This window comes from Peromyscus leucopus, chromosome 7 (assembly GCF_004664715.2).
Source record: "Peromyscus leucopus breed LL Stock chromosome 7, UCI_PerLeu_2.1, whole genome shotgun sequence".
NCBI lineage: Eukaryota > Metazoa > Chordata > Mammalia > Rodentia > Cricetidae > Peromyscus > Peromyscus leucopus.
In genome coordinates, this window is record NC_051069.1 from 3,284,101 (window position 1) to 3,302,924 (window position 18,824).

Genomic DNA, 18,824 nt, shown 5'->3' on the forward strand with positions numbered 1-18,824 from the left:
AAATTACCTTTAAGTATATATCATTAAAACCAATATTTATACCATGCCTGTCATTCTAATGCTTTGTATGTTATAAACTTAAACTCAAACCACTAATAAGTTAATGTGATACCCACCTTACAGATGGCCTCTAATGAGAACTCATTCTCTGCTCAGTTTTGAATTACACGGTACTGTTAACTATCAGAGCCTTCTTGTGTTACAGAACCACACTAATCTCACTTCTCATTGTGACTCTGTACCTGTTAACTCATCTCTTTCCAGCCTTCCCCACTGTTTTCCTTGGCTTCTGTGCCCACTGCTCTGCTGTCCACTTCTATGAGCATCTTTTAGATGTCACATTATAAAGTGAAATCACATGGTCTTTGTGTGACTGGCTTATTAACCATTTAACATTGTGGTCTTCAGGTACCACCCACACTGTTGCTAATGACAAGATTTTCCTCTCTTTAAAGGTTTACCAGTATCCCAATGTATTTATATATCTCATTTTCTTGATCCAGCTGCTCACTAATGGACAGCGAGGCTGATTCCATATCTGGCTCCTGTGCATAGTGCTTCAATCGATATAAAGGTCTGAGGGTCTAAGTGCTTTGGCTTGCTGTTCTCTTTGACATCTATGTTTACTGGGCAGTCGCTGGAACAAATGGCGGTCTTATTCTTAAGGAACTTCCCCATTGTTTTCTGTAGTGGTCGACTAATCTGCATTCTGAACAAGTGCTCCACACCCTCCTCAGTATTTGTCTTTTTGACAGGTCTCACAAGTCCTTCCTCAGCTTTCCAAGTCTTAGGGTTAGCAATAAGAGCCACATGGCTGGCTAACCTATGCCATTTATCCTTTTTGTTATTTCCAGTCTTACTAAAAGAAGATGATACCTTATTGTGGTATTGTGTGGCAGTCAAAGGCTGAGGCCAAACATCTTCTTCTCTGTTACTCTCTACCTTTTTTTTTGAGAGATGGAGACTTTCACTGAACCTAAATCTCACTGTTCAGCTAAGCTGGCTGGCCAATGAGCTCTAAAGATCTGTTCTCTCTATGGGCCTACAAACATGCCCAGATGTACCTGCTTTTTATGTGGGTGCTAGTGATCTTTGAACCCAGATTCTCATGCTTCTACAGCAAGCTCTTTATTGACCGAGCTACCTGTTTGGTTCTTTATGGTTTTAATTTGCATTTTCATGACCATTAATGATGGTGAACATACTTTCATATATTTGTCAACTATATACATTATGTTTCAGAAAATGGTGTACTCATATCACTGTCTTGATTTTTAAATTTTATTTTAGGTGAGGGGGTTAGAGAGATGACTCAGTGGTTAAGAGCCCTTGCTGCTCTTCCAGAGGACTCAGGTTCAGTTCCTAGCATCCATATCAGGTGGCTCATGACAGCCTGTAACTTGAGCTGCAGGGGATCTGATGTCTTCGGCCTCTGAGTACATCTGCACTCACAAGTACATATCCATATGCAGGCACACAAACCTACATATGGCTAAATATAAGTCTTTTAAAAAAATTTAAGTGATACATAAAAACTGGAATATTAATCACACATCAAGTAATGTTTCAACACAGGTATAGTAAAGACTATTTTAACTACAAAGTTTAGAGACTTGCAATATAAGTTTATGCTCCAAAAGGATAAACAAATATACCCTAAGCAAGGGAGGAAAAGATTTACATACGTCCATCTCAGAGGTGTACTCTTCAGGTTTGTCCATAAAGACTGCAGAGACTGGGACTGATGTGTTTTTTGATATCACATGTTTTAATGGTACTTCATGGAAGATTTGATTTCTTTCTCTCATTGTCATTTGCTTTCGGGGAAGTGGTGAATTAATATAAATTACTTTAACTGGTTTGGAACCTTAAAATAGAAACAAAAGCAAGTGGTGATTAGTATCTGGTAGTTTTATTTTAAAAAAAAAAGAAACCGAATGGATGTCAGAAGAATCACTAACCAGACAGGATAGGGCAGTGGTGCCACGGCTCCTGCACCTGCCCCTCTTGTCCATGTCTTTAAGCCCCTTAGTACTGATGGACAGGAGGATCCAGCCCCCAGGAGAAATGTGTTCCAACAATGTCTAAAGGTCTCTGGGCTTTAGAGCTGTACTGTTAGTTGTCTTTATTCCTTTGTTCTTTCAGGAGCTAGCAAAATACATTTATACTTTTACAAAAGACTACACTTAACTCTTAACCTGTAGTACCGTTTTATCTTTATAAATGAAGATTCAGTCTTTCATTTATATCTTTATGTTGAATATTATTCTGGAGGATAAAATGGTCAAATATGAACCAGACTAACAGAGCAACTAATGTGCAAATATTAATTTACTGGTGACAAACGCTGTCCTCTGTCAACATACTTTAATTCTGGTTCCCAATAACACACAACAAAGTCCTGGAAATTTGACCCCTGAAAACTGTCTAATAAAGTTATGCATTCCTTCATCCAAGTGACAAACAGAAGTTGCCCATCTGCCATATATATGGCTACCCCAAGTACGAATTTCTTCTCTATGTCTTATTCCTTAACATAACTGCAGGTACCACAGGTCTCAGCAGTCAGTTCTACTGCAACTTTAGAGCAGGAAAAGCTCTACTGAGTCTAAATGTTACATTCTCATTCTCCTTAAACAAAGATGGAGATCTGTGTGTGGCACACAGCCATCTATGTCTGCACAGCTGAAATGAGGTAATTCCAGCCCTTCTGAGTACATTATCTGGCATACCAAATCACAAACCTTCCACAGCTATCATCTGAACACACACTGGGATTTCCCACTGCTCCTTGTAGCTTGGTCCATGGTTATTGAGCAAGGTGAATAATGCTTGGCTAGTCAGAGCTATCTGCGGATGGTATCTTGAAACAAGCTTCTCTGCATTCGGGTCTTTACTAATATCCTGAAAAACAATTGTGTTCTGTATTGTGATTTATGCTTCATAAATAAACAGAACAATGCCCGTCTTATTATCTAGGTCACTCATAACATTTCTACCACAAAGTAATGAGGAGGAGGGAACATCACAGAAAGGATGTTAGAACAACCAGGCTGCACGTCTTTTGTGCAGTATAATTATTAGGATTATTTTAAGCTTTTAGGAAAGCCACTGTGACTTACATAGTGCAGAGCTTCAGCTTTCTGCTGTGGGGTCTCAATGGAAGACATGTCATCTTTTGAAAGCTGTAACTTCACAGGCATCGAGGGAAATGCTGTTTTTACAAACTTTGCACTGCCCTAAATAAGTGGAAAAATGAATGTTACTGTGAAAACCTTAATGTATTTTTCTTGCAACAGGAAACTTAACTGAAATTTCAAATGTCAATCTTAGAACCTCCTTAAGCAAAGACATTCATTCGTAGTTTTGACAACCACATGCAATGATTTTGTTACTGCTATCATTTCTAAAAAGGTCCAAAGGAGTCTCCTGGAATCTTCCCACCACTTTTGCAGTTTCACTTTTTTTAATGAAACATAAATTACAACACGGAAGAAAGGGGCGCTAAAATACCCTTTCCATATACTTATTTCTCAACTATTTGTGAATAATTTTTTTAAATGGAGTTCCCTGATTTATTTGAGAAGCATTAAGGAAAGTGGGGGGGAAAAAGTCAAGAAACAAAATTAGTAGCAGTATTTTAAAAACATACGGTATTGCACGTGCATCATGTATCCTAAAAATTTAAACAGTGTCTACATAAGACATAAAGGATGTTTCTAGCCAAAGCTCCCAGTTCCCCCTTCACATTCACAGAATAAGCCTTACCAAAACAAGAAGAGTCTTTTCTAACTTCAGTCCCATCTCTATTTTGAAAGGAAAGAATCCCATTAGGCTGGTGACTTCGTGGAGAGTATAAAATTCTGGGTACTTCTTCACTTGTTCAATACAAGCTCTTAGCATTTGCTGTGAAATAGAAAATAAGAACTACTCATTTGTATTATACTTCCCTAACAAATGTACATTGGTTACATATGGCTATAAATTTATTAATTTCAAAATTAGATCCATTTCACTCATCTTCTCTTCTAATAATCCACACATTTTGTGTATTTCCTATTTGATTTCTTAGTTTTCATAACACATTTTAACCTAATTTCCTGAAATAGTGATATTTAATAATACTAAAACTAGTGATCTTATTAAAATTTAAAATTACATAGAGAAGACAAGATATTTTCTATGCTTCTTAGGAAACTGAAAAAAGAAATGAAGCCACATGAAAATTTCTGCACGATGTATTACATACAGTAAAAGCAACACATGAAGCTGGGGCTGGCCGAATATGTGCATATCTATAATCCCAGTACTTGGAAGGGAGATACAGGAGGGCCAATAGTTCAAGGCCAGCCTAGGCTACATGACAACTTGCTCTGAAAAAAAAAATAGACTAAGTACTCAAGAAAAGTATGTATTTGTGATAACATGTAAGTAGCTCAGAGGAACAGGGCCATCACTGGGTAAAGTTTTGATAATTTTAAAAGCACTCTGTCATCTTTTGTCAATGGATGGTACCTAAACCTTTTAGGATATATTTTATTTTTCAGACAGGCTCTCACTGTATAGTTCTGTCTGGGCTGGAACTCACTATGTAGATCAGGCTGGACTGCAATTCAGAGATCAGAGAGCTGCCTGCTTCTGTCTCCCAAGTGCTGGGACTAAAGGCATGTACCATTACAACCAGCTAGGATGTATTTTAGATCACAGGAGCTCGAACTTTCTATTTATATTCCCTCCTTCTACATAGTTATAAAATGCTTCAAGTTAAAATTAGTAACTAGCTCAGCACATCTTTATTATTTAGTTGTGTGTGTGTGTGTGTGTGTGTGTGTGTGTGTGTGTGTGTGTGTGTGTGAAGGAGAGGGGAGAGGGGCAGGGGATAGGAGAGATATGTATGAAGGAGGCAGAGAGAGAGGCAGGGGATAAGAGAGATAACTGGGAGGAGTCAGCTCTCTCCTTCTACCATGTGGGTGGGTCCCTAGGATGGAAATCAGGTAGTCAGGCTTGGTGCAAATGCCTTCAGTGGCTGAGCCACATCTTGTAGTTCCTTTTCCTAGGACATGTGCCCCACTGTGTTTAACACTTTCTTCTTCTTCCATCTACATGCTATTAAGGATATCACTCCTAACCACTTCAGGTGTGGGCTAGAACAGAAAAGTTGCTTTACAATTCTCAGTAAACTATACCTTTATGGTACAGCCTCTTTCCTCCCTGTCTGTAGTTTAGTGAGCATACACCTCTGATGGTGCCGTTCTGTCATGGGCATTGTAGGAATTCAACAAACAAAGGGAACTAATATGTAAGCACCAAGTGGCAAGGTCCGTCCTGGTTATTTATCAGCAAATCTTGGTGAAACTGCGCCAGATGTTACAGTGCTTGCAACTGCATTCACTTAACTCAGCACTGCTCAAGAAAAGAAGAAAGGAAACCCCTGAAGCATTTACATGGCACCACAGAGCATTCTGCTGTCTGATGATGACAGTGCACCTTTACCTGTGGTTCAACTTTCAGTTTCTGTTCTCTGGTATCAAACAAAGAATGAAAAGACTGATGGAAAATTCCAGAAACAAAAAATTCCTAGGTTCTAAACAGTGAATAATTTCGAGTAGCACATTAAATTCCTGTAGTCTTGGGTCACCAGCTCGGTCCAAACAAATCGTTTCCTCAGCAGCAACCTCAGGTATGGACTGAAGTGCCTACCTCTATATTCCGAGCGGTCATGAGTTCTACTACTTCACACACTAAGTAGTGCAGTGGCCTCTGTGTAACTAACCTGCTAAAGCTGACAGTTCCCTAAGCTACAGAGTCTTCTTCACACATTTTAGAGATGCCACTATTATTTACTGCTCAGCAGTTTATGTAAATGTGATCTTTTACCTCTGTGAAGAGACGGGCCTCATCAGAGAGCATATTATAATCCTGTGCACATTTCTTTGCAGAATTCTGCAAAAACTTTAGGAATTCATTAACTTCTTCATTCACATGTTTTTTCATATCCTTAAAAAAAAAAGTACACATCTTTAAATAAAGTTTCACTAAAAATATCCATTCCTCAATAGTTGCCCTAATAATTTGAACTTCAAAGAATAAAACATCAAATCCAGAGCAGAAACCACAAAGAAAATAATTTAAAAATCACTAAATAATAATTATAAATTTGTTATTAAAAACGCTACAGAAGGTACTAAAGAAATGGCTCAGCGGTTAAGGGCATGGTCTACTCTTCTGAGGTCCTGAGTTCAATTCCCAGCACCCACATAGTGGCTCACAACCATCTGTAATGAAATCTGGTGCCCTCTTCTGGTGTCTGTAAAGACAGGTCACTCACATACACTAAATAACAAACAAACAAACAAAAACCCTCTAGGGAATAGTTTACTGGCACCTTGTGGGTTTAGTATTGTGACCTTAGTACTTTGGAAGTGGGGCAGGATTAGTTGTTTAGTCACCCTTGGCTACCAAAGACTGCAGACAACTTGGGACATATAAGTCACTGTTTCAAAACAAAACAGTAAGAAAAAAATAGAAAATAATCGTTTACAGATAGATACATGGAGATGTTTGTTTCATTGGTATTCAATATATTTATTTAGGTAAAATAAGAAATCATCAATTTCCTCATATGCAACAAAGGCCAAAAAAGAAAGAGCAATGTCTAATGTTGGTGAAGGTGCCTTCAAAACCTCTTATAGTGGTATAAACAAATAATTCAAACCTTTCGAAGAACAATTTATCCATTCATAACTATAGACCAAAGCTTTAAAAACACATGCAGCATTTGATCTTAAAATTTTATTTAAAAAACAAAAACTTTATTTAAAGACTCTATCTTAAAGAAACAATCACAGGGACAACCAAAGATTTTGTTAGAAAGACATTCAGCATACTGTCATTTCTGTAATAAGATTATGAATGCAATTGATTGAAACTGATCACAGCAAGCTTGTAAAGGTGCTCTTGCTAGGATGTAAGATGAACTGGAATAAGGCCGCTGCACAGCAGAGCAGATGCCAGAACTACGATAAAATCAACAGAAGGGTTCAAGTGCCAACACTGTCCCATTTCTGTGAATACGACTGTATCTAATAAGAGAAATAAGTAATAAATCAACAATGACAAAGAAAAATGAAAAGAAATATAAAGGAGAATTATTTCCTGATTCTTGGTATTTTTACTGAAGCTGATGAATACATACCAAATACTGCAGGAATTCATTTGTATTTGTTCCAACAGCTTTGGAACTTGAGGGGATCTTCGCATATTTAGCCAACAAATCCACGTAAGCCCTCTGCTCTCTCTGTGAGAACCGAGAGAAACGAGGATAAGGAACTCTTGGTTTTGGAAGGAGAATCATCCCAACTTTTTCCTTTGCTTGAGTTGCTGAACTAACTGCAGGCTCATTTTCTACAGAACTTGCTGAGACATTCAAATTTTCTCCTATACGTCTGGAAAAAAAAATACAATTTACAAATATGTGCTTTTCACATGAAGATTACTATCATGGAACTTATGATTCTCAATCAAAAGGGAGAATAATATGGCATGATTAACAGTAACTTCTGGATTATTATCTAACTCTGCCACCTGCATTTTGATGTTCAGTCATTTAGTGTAGATTAAGTATTCTACATGAAAAGACCTCATTGTAGGCTTACCTTCAGCCACCTGATACAGAGAGAGGCACACTTCAACCAGCTATTCTATTTGGAACTTTCCCCTTTTATTAAAAGGGAAATCATTCTTGTGAATTATACTAACATTTACTTATTGAAATGCTATTTGGTTTTTAATGCTTAATTTCTTCAGTAAGGTATATCAGTTAAAATGGTGAACAAAGGACATTAAGAACAGAATAAAATGAGGTCACACAATTTTCTGGTTTCCATTGGTTATTTTAGAACCTAAAAATAAAATTCCAATAACTGTTATATTTTATGGAAGCAGTAGTGATTTTAGAAAGACTGGACAATCTTCTATCTGTCATGTATATGGTTAAAGCCATGGAAATGTCTCTATGCTTTTTATGGATGTGAAAGAAAAATCACAGAATATCTATAAGGAGGTGTGTTCAAAGAGAAGGCAACCAGTAGTAGCAGCCAGAGAACCTGATATTAGACGTTTGTAAAATGACACCTCCAATTTAAAAAGTCACCTTACTATTCTAGTAGGACACACAACTATAGGTTATCTTGTTCATAAATTGTTTCTACCTTTGCCATTCAGTTTTCCTACAATTTCAGTAAGAGAATAGAAATCTACCAAAAAACTCCACTTCCCTTCGTCTCTACAACTCTGATTTCTACCACAATCATTGTTTCTTTAACTGGGCTACAAATTAAACAATGATAATTCATGGAGGAAAGAAAACTAATGAGAATGATGGGTATCTATTGACTCATTCACTAACAGTCATTAATAATTATACTTGCTAGTGTATGCTATGTCCAAGAGCTTTAACCAGCAGATTACAGTACACTCTTCAATTGTCAGGATCTTAAACCAGTTGTTTGACGAATGAATGAAAGAAAATCACATCCACACAAAAGAAGAAAACTATATACATACACATACACACACACACACACACACACACACACACACACACACACACACACACACACACACAATATTAGGTATCCAAAGTAAATTTACCAAATAGCTAGCTGAGAAGAGTGGTCTAGAGACCATGGATTAAGAGGGAAAGAGGGAAGGGAACAAAGGTCGCAATCATGACATACTACTTTCCTTATAGCATTCATTTCTTTAAGCCAATAGGAGCATCTAACTCATCACCAGAGGGAAAGGTTGGCCATAATCTGGAGGAATACTGGATGTTCAGAACATATGACACTGTTTCACACAACTTGTAAAGGTTCTTTTTCTCTGACATAAAAACAATTCTGATTTGCTATTACTTTGACACCACATTTATTTTTGTCTATGATCACTGCTTAGTATGTTTTATTCTGCTTCTCTTAAATACAGTCCTGTTCATTTTAAGATTTGGTGCTGAGAATTGAATCAAGGGCCTCTTATAGGCTGTACACATGCCATACCCATTGTAAATGGACCATCTTCCCAATCACTGCATTTTCTGTTGTAGGAATGTCTGTATACAGATGCACTACACAATACAGGGTAGGTATTGTTCTTTTTATTTCACATTATATATTTAGGACATCATGCTATTTTTAAAGGTTACGTTTCTGATAAACAGCTACCAATCTCATTTTGGGCTAATGAAGGAGGGACATTAGTTCTTAAAAATAGTTGCTATGAAAAAGTACAAAGGGCTGGACGGTGGTGCACACATTTAATCCCAGCACTCAGGAGGCAGACCCAGGCAGATCTCTGTGAGTTCGAGGCTAGCCTGGTCTACAGAGCAAGATCCAGGACAGGCACCAAAACTACATGGAGAAACTCTGTGTTGAAACAACCCCCCCCAAAAAAAAAAAAAAAAAGTTTGGGCCTTATTGATGAAGTTGGGAACTACTAATTTATAATACTATAGTAAATATGGTATAAATTCCAAAGTCTCAAAATAGTATTTTAGAAAAGAGTAAGAACCTTCCTCCCTCAAATAAAGCAAAATCATTTTAAAACACTCTCAGAGATAAACTATGAATGGAAAAACTCAACAAATAGCTAATTAGTTAATGGGAAGAGAATTTTGAAAATTAAAATTGGGATGTTTAGGCTGACTCCAGAAATACAGGCAAGAGAACACATATTTAGCTCAAAGTTTCTCTGCTAACTCTATAAAAATAAGCTCATTTTAGGTTAACAAAATGAATATTAACTGCTGATCTTGGTAGAAATGTATTACAGCAAATTGATTTCTCACTAGAATATGTCTTGAGAGCTATTCAAACCTAACAGTATTGTGTCCGCAACTCTTAACAATACTGCTTCACAGCTGTCTCTCTGAATATGAGAACATGTCTGTCCTCCTGGCACAAACTGGCAAATTTAATTAAGCTGCAGCAGCAACGAGATGCTGACTCAGATATGCCCAAGTAGGAATGTCAAGACATTCTAGCAGTTTAAATTGGCTACATGCAGCACAGAATGAAACGGCAGCACATCAAGATCATTTTCAAGTGCAGTGCTGTCAAAATCTTCATCAGGGGCTGCCACAAGTACCCAACAGCACTACCTACATACATTACACCACTGCATTTTATTTCAGTTGATAGTTTGAAATTTCCTCCTTCATTTTGTCAACTATCATTTTCCTTTTGACTTCAAGTTGCTACGAAATAAAGGAAATGTTCCAAACTGTTAGTTTGCTAGACTCTAAGTTGACTAATTTGGCAGTTTCTTTAAAAACCACATTTGGAAATATTTCTGGGCTTTATCTCAAAATCTACTTGAATCTTGGAGTTTAGTTTTCTTTTACATTAATCAGTTTACAGCAATTATTTCTCATTTTATTCAGAACTATTTAGTAACTTGGCTTAAACTTCAATTATAAAGACCTGTAACTAAAATGCTTAATTTTAAATAAAGGCAGGTGTTTATTTCTACATGAATAACTCTTTCCAAAAAAAAAAAAAAGCCATATTGACTTTCTACTTTATTCACACTAACTTTTGGTTGTGAGCCTAGCCTTTAACGGCTGAGCTATCCCTCCAGCCCTATTCACACTAACTTTTAACATCACATTATTCTGGTGGTACTTGCGTTTTATAAACATGTGTAGAGTACAACAGTCTAGTGAATGCTTTTTATACTGAAATTAAGAGCAAAATGACTTTTGGTGATGCGATGGGGTTGAATAAATATTTCACAGTTTTGAAATCAACACAATTCCAACATGCTAGAGAATACAAAAATTACTATATTATGGATAATAATGAAAAATGTTTTTTCCAACAAGCAAAGTTCTAAATAACTGAACCCCCAAATCAGTTTCTTGCTGTAACAAAAAAAATCTAGAAACACATATCAATGCTTTGTGCTTTTCTTTTACATTAAAATGTAAATTACACTAATAAACTGTGCTGTATTAAAAAGTCTAATGACAGGAAAGCATATTCTAAGAAAAAGATTATAGTTTTTTTTTTTTAAAGGCTAACTTCCAGAAAAATATCCTCTCCTTTATATAACTCATGCCCAAGAAATGCCAAGCAAAACTATACTTCCAAAGAACCATTAAAGTAAGAAGCGGTGGGAGAATGAAGACTAATATCAAAGCCAGGCATGGTAGCCACACCTGCAATCCTAGAATTCAAAGAGGCAGATGCAGAAAGATGAGGGTAGGTCTAAAGAGTGAGCTCTGGGCTAGCAGTTACATAAAGGAGACCTTGTCTCAAAAAGAAGAAAAAAAAAAAAGATAAAGTTAGAATTTTTATCCGAAATGATGAAGACTAGGACAAAAATCCCAAAGAAATTTTATGCAGCTGTTAAAAAAAATTAGAATATCTACAAGAAAATGGATGCAACTACAAATTATTCTGTTAAGCAAAATAAGCCAGACTAAGAAAAACAAATGATGGCCTTACATTGAAAATATATATTTGTGTTGAACTTAATTTGGAAGTGGAAAATCAAGAGAGTAACAGAGTGCATGAAGTAAGAAAACAAAGGGTTATTATCTGGGGGAGAAAGCTTAGGGAGTAGGGAGATAATGGGTAGAGGGAATGAATGAGAACACAGTATAATGGAATATGTGGATGAAGATGCCATGATGGAACCCATTATTTTTGTATGCTAAACTAAAACATGAACAAAAGAGGGGGCAAGCCCCCAAATCAAAACTCTTAAAGAGTGTAGGAAAGGTGCTGGGAGAGAAGAAGATCAGAGAGCTTTCAATAACCTCTCTCCTTACAAGACACATGCACTCCTTGCAGCTACTTGAGATCATTCCTGGAGGAAGGAAGAAGCTTCCAACAACTGGAATGAGAAAGCAGGATCCTGGGAGAGAGCATGCAGCAGACAGAGGCCTGTGTTCCTTGGAGCCTCCGCCATTGCCTAGTCTGCCATCATGAATCCTAAAAGGGACTGGTGAGATGGCTCACTGGTTAAGAGCACTAGCTCTCAGCAGAAGACCCAGGTTCAATTTCTAGCACTCACATAGACAGGTTCACAACTGTCTGTAACTCCAGTTCCAGGGGATCTGATATTCTCTTCTGGCATCCACTGGCACTGTACACACGTGGTACACAGACATGGCAAAACACCCACACACATTAAAAAAAAATCCTCAAAAGCCTTGGAGAGAGAACCTTAGGAAACTAACACGTCAATTCACATTTATGGGTCCAGTGATTTTGTAACTTTTCCTGATACCATAATGTATATAAATTGATATTAAACAAATAAATAGATGAAAAATGAAAAAAACAACACTATGCTACTTTAAGGGAAGGAGTACAAATGTTAGTTCACTTTGAAAGGCATCCAAACAAGGTGTAATGACACAGAATAGAGTTAAAGGTAGATGAACAGATAAGTGAATTTAATAAAATGTTCACAGAATCCAAGAATTGGGTATAATGGTAGTCCCCGCTGAAGTTCCAATTCTGCTGTGTTTGAATTTTTTCTCTCTACATCAATGTGCTCTTCCACAAGTTTTGTTATTTTTGAGTGAGTTTCTACCCAGCTTGTCCAGACTTAGCCTTGTTCAACTAAGAGTGAGGACTTGAACAAGGTAATTGGCAAGGTGCCCAATTCTTTCATACCCTGTTCCTCTGTGACTCAGGAACACAAGGGAACCACCACACTGAGCAGTCATCTACATGGTGCCTTAGCCGTGCCAGCATCAACAGGTAACTTTTCTCACAGTGTGACGGGCGGGACTTAGTGTAAACCCAGGCAGTGACACTGCTGGCTCTGGCTCCAAACAGGTGCTGATACGTGAGCTACCGAAATCGGATCGAAACCAACCACCTGTTAGCGTGATTGTGTGGGTATTTCCCAGATTCCCGGACAGTGCTTCGGCTGCTCTCAGGCACCACACAGTCCGTCTGTCCTAACCGGAGCACTTCTGTGTAGAGGTCTTCCTGAGACTCAGTTGGCTACTCAAACCTAAGTTAGTCTGTCAGGGATCCTTGTGTTGCTCACAGGTTTAAATAAATGACATTAAGGAGACTGGTGTCAATTCTATTTCAAGATTTTTGTTTCAGATTCTGGGCTGTGGAAATTTTTTTCTTCAGGAAAATAAAGCCAATGGTTGCATACATAATTGCTCCTGCTTTTCTCTATTAAGAGTACATCACACTTTGTCATGACTGGGTATTGTGTTCATTGTTAGGTATGGGGCAGTCATCTCAGGGCTGTGCCAGGTAGCACAGTCACTGCTAGATGTCAGGCTGAGTTATCATTTGTATTATTGCTGGGTCATGATTTAGTGTTCTGTTTAAGTAACTAACTGGTGGCTTACTGAATTATTGGGTATTTTTGTGGAGCCACTGTTGGAGATTTCTGTTGAGTCTCCATCTAGCAGCTTTGCTGAATTCTTACTGAACAATTTTGCTGAGTCATCTTTTGGAAATTTTGTTAAGCCACCTTTGGGCAATTTTCTCCAGATTCACTACCTGGAATTTCTGCTGAGTTGTCCCAGAGCACTTCTGTCAAGTCACCCTTGGGGTTTTACTGAGCCACCATTCAGCATTTTCTAAGCTATCTTATGTAGGGTTTCTATAGCTGTGATAAAACACCATGACCAAAGGCAGTTTGAGGAGGAAAGGATTTATTTCAAGCTTATAATTTCATATCACAGTTAATCACTGAGGCAATCAAAGCAGGAACTCAAAGAGGACAGGAACCTGAAGGTAGATGCTGACTCAGAGGCCATGAAGGACTGCTGTTATTGGCTTGCTCCTTATGGCTTGTTCAGCCTACCTTCTTATTGCACCTAGGATCACAATCCCAGGGTAGCACAGCCCACATCAATCATCAATCAAGAAAATGTACCACAGGTAGCCCATAGGCCAATCTGGTGGGGGCATTTTCTCAAGCGAGGTTTCCTTTTCCATAATGACTCTAACCTGTATCAAAATGACATTTAACTTGCCGGTACACTGAATTACTTGAGCTTTTGCTGGGCTATCTACTTGGTGTTTTTGCTGACCCATTGTTTGGAGGTTTTGCTGGGTCACCACTAAGCATTTCTGCTGAATCCTCAGGCATTTTTGTGGAGTCACTTGTGAATGTTCTGGCATATATCATTTCTGGGCACTGCACTGAGTCAGCACTTCCCTGCCTCCCTTGCCTGCCATCACTTGCCTGCTTCCCTTGAAATTTTGAACGCAATAACCTGGGTGTCAAGTTAGTTCAGGACCCTTGGCAATTCTCCAAGGCCATGGTTAAGCATATCACCATACCAACCCCAGACTATTTCTCCTTTGACCTTAAGAACATTTCAGATAAAAGGTAAAGGACGTTGATAAACATCATTTGGTTTAAATAATCAAAGGTACTGAATTATTGGAAAGTTTTATGAAATTAGTTATCTCCAGGAAATGATAAAAACTGAATAACAGTAACAATTTTTTTAAAAAAATCCATAAATGCATACTTATGAATCTTAACTTTCTAAAGCTTATACTACCAAAAACATTAATTAAGACTTATTTTAATCCTTTAAATAACAATCTGGCAATATCTATCCAAATAAAAGCACATATATGCTTTAACTAAGAATTTATCATCTAGATACATGTACAATAACACATACTATCATAACTCCTATTATACAAAAAGGAGAGTATTTTGATGTGTACAGTACAAGACACACAAACACACACATTCATTATAAACTAAGTCCACAGAAGCATTCTTGATTCTCAGTGGTTTGGATTCAACAGACTAGGTTGAGGGTACAAAATCAGTACTTCTTCAAAGCTTAAAAGCACATCTAATGATGAGGCACTGTGAGAGGCATGAAGATGAAGATGGCGAAGGAATCTGAGAACTACTACAGAGACCAGAAGACCGGGAAGAAAGCTGAGTGGGAGAGCTCCACAGTCAAAAGCTCACTGAGAATGCCAGAGGAAGTTTCAGAAAGCAACCTTTTCCTGTTTTGTAATTCAGCTGCTGATTTGCCTTTTCATCGAGAAGTCTTATCTACCTATACTTAAAATAATTATTGCTGTGAAGGACCATCACTGTTGTGTTGTTTCCTCTATGCCTGACATATTTTTCATCCCTCGCTTCATGTCAGCACATACACACCTCTAAAGTAGTGAAAGTCAGGTGAAAGAAGCAGGAACAGAAAGGACTGTGGAGAGGATTATTTAAAACAGAACTCACAGTATATTCAGATGTTGATCAAAATGACTGAAAGTAAGAGAAAATGAAGACAGAAGAGTCAGTAGGGTAACTGACGGAAAGAACATCGAGAAGGCAGAAAGAGATGGGCAAACGCAGTTCTTTCCCTTTGAAAGCTAACAGGGTTGCAGCAGAGCCAAACTCCTTTGGAGCAGCTCCCTACTCCACATCTCTGGTCTCCAGAGTTACCCATGGCACACGAGACCCAGTCAATCAACACAGAAAAAGAGCTGCTACAGGTGTGTGAGCAGGAAGAACTGAACATTATCGCTGAGCAGTCATTTATACCACAGAAGACAAACTTTCTTTTGACTATTTGATACCATCTATTAAAATATAAAATATACACATAGTCTGACTAAATTTGTATGACTTTACCATACAGAAGTAACTGCAGAATTAAAAAAAAAGTTTCCGCACAGGACTTGCTATAGGAATTTAAAGTACATATATAAAGAATAGGCAATTAATAATTAAGATTAAAGGAAAATATTATATGTGTGCATGGAAATAAATACAAAACACTGATTTTTTAATGATAAAAGTAAATTATGAAGTTTTATGGTGTTCTGAGGTAATTACAGCTATGAACTCATTTTGTGTAAATAAATACACAGCCATATAAGGAGAAAGGTAAATATCAAAATGTTATCAGTAGCTTTCTTCTATTTTCTATTTTTCACATTTTTATAATTTAAATGTTTACTAATATAGTCATAAAATTTCAACTATCAGAAAAACAGCAATGAAATGTGAAGATAAATAACCAATTGAACATTACCTGTTAGACAAAATATAGAGTTCTTTTAAGCTTGGAGCCATGGAATGATCTTTGTAATTTTCTGGAGAGAAAAATGCCTTAAGGCCATTTTTGGGTGTAACATCCCTGTGAAATAAAGTAATTTACATGCATGTGACAATTCAAAATCTCATGTTAGACAAAGCAGCATAATGCTACAGCTATAATTTATGACCTCTACCCCAGCTTTTCCCAGACCATCACCCCTAGTCAGTTTAATTTCATGTGCCAGATCCTGTGTGTTTAGATATTCTATTTCTTGGATGGCTTTAAGGTTGGGGCAGTATGAGATTCTCCAGTGCCAACAGTCTGTTTCCCTATAGTATACAATTAAACTTCAGAAACTTGAACATTTAAGATGGAACAGAAAGAAGTATAATCAAGATGAGACAAGGCTCATCTCTGGCCATGAACTGTAATGGTAAAATATTTGATGACAAAAAAAATGTGGCTCAACTTGTTTTTGTTTCCTGTACTATGTTTCGTGCCAAATGAAAACACTGGCTATCCTTTTTATTGTTAACTTTATCTGATTTTGCTAAATGGAGTAAATGATGGGTGTTTGCTAAAACCACCTCTAAAGTGATGAGTTTCATAACATCAAAATTAGTTTGAGACTAATATAGTCAATGCTGGTTAGATCAAAGAAAAAAATAGAAAATACTGAGATTAATCTAGAGAGGACACTGACCAGCAGGACTCTGTGGGAAGAAAGAGCCTCAAGGCCTTTAACACTGTAAAATTCATTGTGGTTTCACAGTGCCAGAGGTGTGCAGGAATATCTGCACAGCAAGTGGACCACATGTTATAGTACTAGGAAGGATCTTAAATGATGCAGTACAGGCTGGGCATGATGAAACACACCTTTAATCCAGCACTCAGGATGCAGAGGCAGGTAGATCTCTCTGAGTGAGCTCCGGGTGAGCTAAGGTTACTTACACAGAGAGACGCCATCTCAATCCCCACCCCCTCCAAAAAAGCCCATTATAATTGACAATGACATGTTATGGTCAATGCTGCTTTAGTGAAGGAATTAAAAAACTTACAATGCTGAGAACAATTTCAGCACTTCTCCCCCAAAAGAAAACAATAATCATAAGATGAAATTATAACTAAGAATCTGGGTGCTGAGTTATTATTTTAAGAGTCGAAATTGGTCAGCTATAACTCAAAAGGCTTGGAATATGAATAGGGTAAATTCTGAGACCCTGAAAATTTATTTATTTTTCTTTCTTTCCTTTTTTTTTTTTTTTTTTTTAAAAAAAAAAAAAACCTCTCAAGCCAGAAATCTTCCCTTCCTATGATACCCACCGTCCCTGCCTTGCTCCTCCAGAGTGGATTAGGAAGAGGTCCAACTCACCAGTTCAGTCTCGGTTCACTCATGGTTATGCTAGAGCTCATCTTCCTAGATTTCTCCTTCACTCTAGCTCACAATATTTCAGCCTGGCAGGGAAGGCTCCGAGAGAATGAGGATCGGATCCTTCCTAGAGTCTACATTCAACTGAAGAAAAACAAAAGGTCAAGATCAAGCCGAGATTATTAACTCGGGCGGGAAAGAACCTTAGCTTTAACATCTACCCTCGACTGACTAAAACCAACAGCAGAACGTGGCCGCCGATTCTTTGTGGTGAAGCCGACACAGGAGGGGTCATTTCCCTTGAACTGGAGCAAGGAGTGTTAACTGGGGACATCAGCTGAGTCAGGAAGAAACCCAGACCAGAAGGGTGTTCTCGCTTTGTTCACACCACGGCAGACCGATGCCTTAGCTCTACCTGGCTCCCTCGCTACCGTTTTAAATCTTGTTTCCATTCCCTTCCAGTCAGACACTGTCGTGGGGGGCAGATCCTGACACCATGCACACAGAAAAGGCGCTCTGGCTCCCAGGGACCTTGCATCTTTCAAAGGCCACTTTGCATGTATGAGAGCTCAGGAGGGGCTGGCCACTCAAGAGAAAGAACCATTCACGGGCACCCTCAGAGGTACCAACAGACACACAGGGAAAGCTGGAGCTTGATGTCCCCACGCTGGGTGCCGTGTCCTGTCGCCCCGTGCGGGCTGGATAGAGTTAAGACTCAAAGACTGGCTTTCTGGGCGCCTGTGGGGGTCTCATGGGCTTCCTTCCCAACCTACCGACCCCACGTTTCCCCTTTGAGTGGGGCTGAGGGGGAGGGGAGGGGGGCGGTGAACGCCAAGGGACCTGAGGGGAGGCAAAGAGAAGAGAAAGTATCGGGAAAGGCACGAGTGGGGAAAGCCGCTCAGGGCCTGTGAGGGAAGAAGGCCTGTGAGGCAAGCCCGCTGAGGCGCTACCTCAGACCCGGGCCGCCATGCTCCCTCTCCCGCCCCTTCGCGTCCCCGGCGAGCCCGAGGGAGTCCGCGCGCAGCCGCCGCCGCCGCCGCCGCCCTTCCGCCCACCTCAGGGTCCCAAGCGGCTCTGGCCCGGGGAAAAGCCGACCGTTCTACACACGCTTTGCCGAACTCACTGCGGCGCGCCTGGGAAGGCCTCATTTAAAGGCCCCCGAGGGCGCCTGCACGGCCGCGCGTGATGACGTCACGCGAGCGCCGCGGGCGGGGCTTGTGTGCGAGTCCCCAGAGAGGAGGGACGGACGGACGGACGGACCAGCCGCAGGGAGGGTGGTGTCCAGAGACCCACACAGACAGAGCGGGCTGTGACCTCAGGCTTCCCTAACCCTGAGCCTGACTCTTAGTTTTTAATGTGTGTTTTGTTTCAGAGATGGGGGTCTCAAGTAGGCCA

General features: G+C 39.0%; 1 protein-coding gene across 3 annotated transcripts in view; it reads right to left on the reverse strand.

Moving 5' to 3' along the window:
* Nucleotides 1-18,614, reverse strand: part of Ice2 (interactor of little elongation complex ELL subunit 2) — a 40,220-nt gene extending 21,606 nt beyond the window's left edge. For all 3 annotated transcript variants that reach the window (XM_028865975.2, XM_037207365.1, XM_037207366.1), the window contains exons 1-9: nt 18,485-18,614; nt 17,433-17,573; nt 16,055-16,159; nt 7,196-7,445; nt 5,878-5,997; nt 3,769-3,906; nt 3,123-3,239; nt 2,745-2,904; nt 1,686-1,867 (exon numbers count right to left, since the gene is read on the reverse strand). In XM_028865975.2, the coding sequence (XP_028721808.1) occupies nt 1,686-1,867; nt 2,745-2,904; nt 3,123-3,239; nt 3,769-3,906; nt 5,878-5,997; nt 7,196-7,445; nt 16,055-16,159; nt 17,433-17,473 (1,113 nt within the window). In that variant the 5' untranslated portion in view covers nt 17,474-17,573; nt 18,485-18,614. The remainder of the gene's footprint in view (nt 1-1,685; nt 1,868-2,744; nt 2,905-3,122; nt 3,240-3,768; nt 3,907-5,877; nt 5,998-7,195; nt 7,446-16,054; nt 16,160-17,432; nt 17,574-18,484) is intronic.
* Between the last annotated feature and the right edge of the window lie 210 nt (nt 18,615-18,824).